General features: G+C 37.7%; 1 protein-coding gene across 1 annotated transcript; it reads right to left on the reverse strand.

Moving 5' to 3' along the window:
* Positions 1–902: 902 nt before the first annotated feature.
* Positions 903–3,079, reverse strand: LOC120085038 (HMG1/2-like protein). The gene is made up of 8 exons (XM_039040867.2): positions 2,627–3,079; positions 2,466–2,520; positions 2,194–2,301; positions 1,748–1,805; positions 1,590–1,634; positions 1,429–1,509; positions 1,246–1,338; positions 903–1,148 (listed from the first exon to the last, which is right to left on the reverse strand). The coding sequence occupies exons 2-8, from the start codon at positions 2,510–2,512 to the stop codon at positions 1,131–1,133; spliced, it is 450 nt and encodes a 149-aa protein (XP_038896795.1). The 5' UTR covers positions 2,513–2,520; positions 2,627–3,079; the 3' UTR covers positions 903–1,130.
* Between the last annotated feature and the right edge of the window lie 216 nt (positions 3,080–3,295).

The following is a 3,295-nucleotide window of genomic DNA, read 5'->3' on the forward strand; positions in this document are numbered from 1 at the left end:
TGTATTATTAGTTTTGATTTTAGTAATTGAAGCAGAAGCACCACTATGTACACACAAGCCGCCGCCACCAACAAACAAACAAATACATGGAAGCAGTATATAAGCTGAGGAGATTCCTGTTTGCAGCCAGAAACGCCATACAAGCTGGCAAGACACAAACACCAGCAAAAGCTGTGTGTGAAGAGGTTGGTAATCTGACCTTGGCCGTTCAGACATTCTAGTTGTGGGTATTGTATTGCCACAACTTCGAGAAAGACAGAAATGTCTGGCAACCAATAGAAAGGTATTCAACGGAACCTCTATTGTCACTGGTGATTGCCAATTTTGTTGCTTTTGGCAATCCCAGATTGATGTACTGCTTATTCGCATTTCCCTGTAATTAGCTTCACTGACCATCCATTTCATGAAGTACATTGACAAAGCCATTTGATAACGGTTCACGTAAGATCCACTGTTATCAATTTGGTACTTGGAACATTACCAGAACAAGAAAACAGATGATACATTAAAATTCGTGGGCATAAAGATATTCTTGTTCCAACTAGAAATCAACCATTAACCTTTACTGATAAGAGAATGAAAATAAATTCAGAAACATAAGAGCTGAAAACAAACAGCACTGATCGAATTTAAGCTCCAATTCTCCAAGTAAAAAAAAAAACACATAAAAAGAGGGCCTACGAATAACCATTAAGAGGACACACCTAAATACATACAAAAACAAAAGCACTGGAGTTATTAAAAGGGAGCTCTTTGTTAAGGGTGGCCAACTGAGCTTGATTGGAAACTTTAATACATTTACTGCGTGGGTTTGATATTGTCACACAATGTGTGAGAAGTGGAATGTTCTTGGTCATCTCAGTTGAAAAGTTCAAAAGTAACAAAGAAAACAAAACAAAACAAAGCAAAACAAAAAACAGTTGGATTGGAATAACTAACATTGTAAGGTACAAGACAGTTGATCTCCCATTACAACCCTTAGTTACTGAATGCACAAACAAAATAACAGGGAGATACTAAAATATTTTCGTGATATAAAAAACCAATTAACAGGAAATGATCAGACCATTATTATGGAAAGATCAATTACACTGACAGCCTAAATGACGTTACTATCATCTACATCTTCATCACTCGTCATCATCCTCCTGCAAAACGGGAGGAAAAAAATGAAATGGGTGAACAGTTCCAACGCTGGCACGTTTAATGACTAATTTATTGACTAAACTCCTTAAGGAAGCTAACCTCTTCACTCCCCTCATCTCCGTCCTCATCATCATTCACCTCAGACATTGACTTCTCAGATTCATCTTCTTCCTCAGCATTGGCTCCACTGGCCTGATCTCGGACAGTGAATGATAACTCCATTCAAATAAGAAAATAGAGCTGCAACTAAAATACTTCAGAAACTTTTCCAAGAGAATTTACCTGTTTCTTGTTATAGGCCTTCATATTTTTTTCATATTCAATCTTCCTCTTGTCAGCCTTAGCAATGTAAGGTGCTTTTTCCTGATATTATAAACAGTAATTCAGAGAGAGTTTATAATACCAGGAGAAGTATAAGAAATACTATGATAGCTATCACGTACAGCATCCGTCATTGATTTCCATTTCTGTCCAGCAGCTTTACCAACCTGATTGCATCATTTGTAAGTCAATATCTTCGCTCATTTCCACAAAAGTATCATAATAATTGGAAAGGAGACAACAACTAAAAGGGCAACTAGTACAGAGCTAAATAGCTTACAGCAGACACTGCTTTGTTATTTGGATTCTCCTCATTGAACTTCTTCCTGAACTCTTCCCTTTGATAATAAAACAAAAGTGACAACGTGACAACAAGAGGTTAGATGGTACTCGACTTGCACGGAGACCGGCTTCAAAAAAAAAAAAAAAAAATACAAAGGGTCTACAAGCCAAATAGACACAACAAATCAAAGGAATCTATTTTACGAAAAGTCAAGCGGTTTTAACATTCACTTATATTTCCAAAAGATACTCTTAATGAATTTGAATACCATTAGCTACTCATATTCGATACCCCAATGAAAAACCACGAAAAAAAAAAGTTCGATGCTATTCTGCCCTTGTTTACATTTTTTGCAACTCTACAACCATCCTATCCGACTTAGATAATTTGCAGACGATAAGAATAATTCAGAACGGTAAATTATAAAAATAAAAAATAATTACATAAAAACGAAGAAGGCACTGGCAGGCCTCTTGGGTTTGTTGGGATCTTTCCCTGCCTTCTTACTTCCTTTCTTGCCCGCGTTAGCTGCACCTTTTTTCACTGCAAGCCTACAAATTATAAAAACGACAAATCAGAAAGGAAAAGGGTCAAGGCGTAACTTTTGGACAGGTAATCCAAAACAATGAAGCTTGTTAGATCTAGGGTGGATCAAAACTAGAAAATAACATATACGACAGACAAAACGCGGAAGAGACGAGAAAGAAAAACCCACTTGGCGTCTGCTTTCTTCGAGTCCGACTTCGATTTACCACCTTTCATTTCGAATCCTGCAGAAAAGGATCGGATCAGGAACAGAATTGAAGGGGAAAAGAAGAAAAGACGTGAAAATAGAAGAAAATAGTTGGAAAATGGGAGGAAAACGATGAAACGTACCGACGGGAGAAGCACGGGAGAAGCTCCGGAGGGAGGTGAGGTTAGGTTAGGTTAGGTTTAGGGTTTGAAGAGGGAGGAAGAAGCGGAGGGGCGCGTGAGAAAGAAAAGAGAAGAGGAGGAGTTGAGAGAGTTAAAAGGGATCCAACCCAATTAATTAAAGCCCCCTGAGGGCAAATTGAAATTCAATTGCTCACGAAATGAAAGCAGGGATTTAGGCGGGATTCTAAATTTATTGCCACCTCAATAATCTGCGAACTCCTATTTCATTGGTCCACGTCATTACTTCATCCCCCCATCTCTCCGCCTCTTTGTGTTTTCTCTTCTAATATTCGTTGGCTTCCTGGCGGTGCGCGGGGGATCTCGGAGCCCGCCTTTCCTTATTTGGGCCTTATTATGAAAACAATAACCCCAATTCCAGATATTGGGCCTTCGATTAAGCACACAATTATGCATAAGGGCTCATGATTTTCAAAGTTTCATTTTTTATGAATGGCAAAATTGTTTCAAATTAGAAAAATAGCACAGCGAGTTTAAATAATAGAAAATTACTAATTAGTAAATGACCAAGTTACTCTAAAAACTAGCAAATTGAGTATAAATAGATAATGATTCAAAAACAACTCGAAAATCATAATGGAAAATAAGAAAGAGAGAAAGAAAAAGGTGGAA

The sequence above is a fragment of the Benincasa hispida genome, chromosome 9 (assembly GCF_027475165.1).
Source record: "Benincasa hispida cultivar pf3 chromosome 9, pf3_genome.v1.1, whole genome shotgun sequence".
NCBI classification, from domain to species: Eukaryota; Viridiplantae; Streptophyta; class Magnoliopsida; order Cucurbitales; family Cucurbitaceae; genus Benincasa; species Benincasa hispida.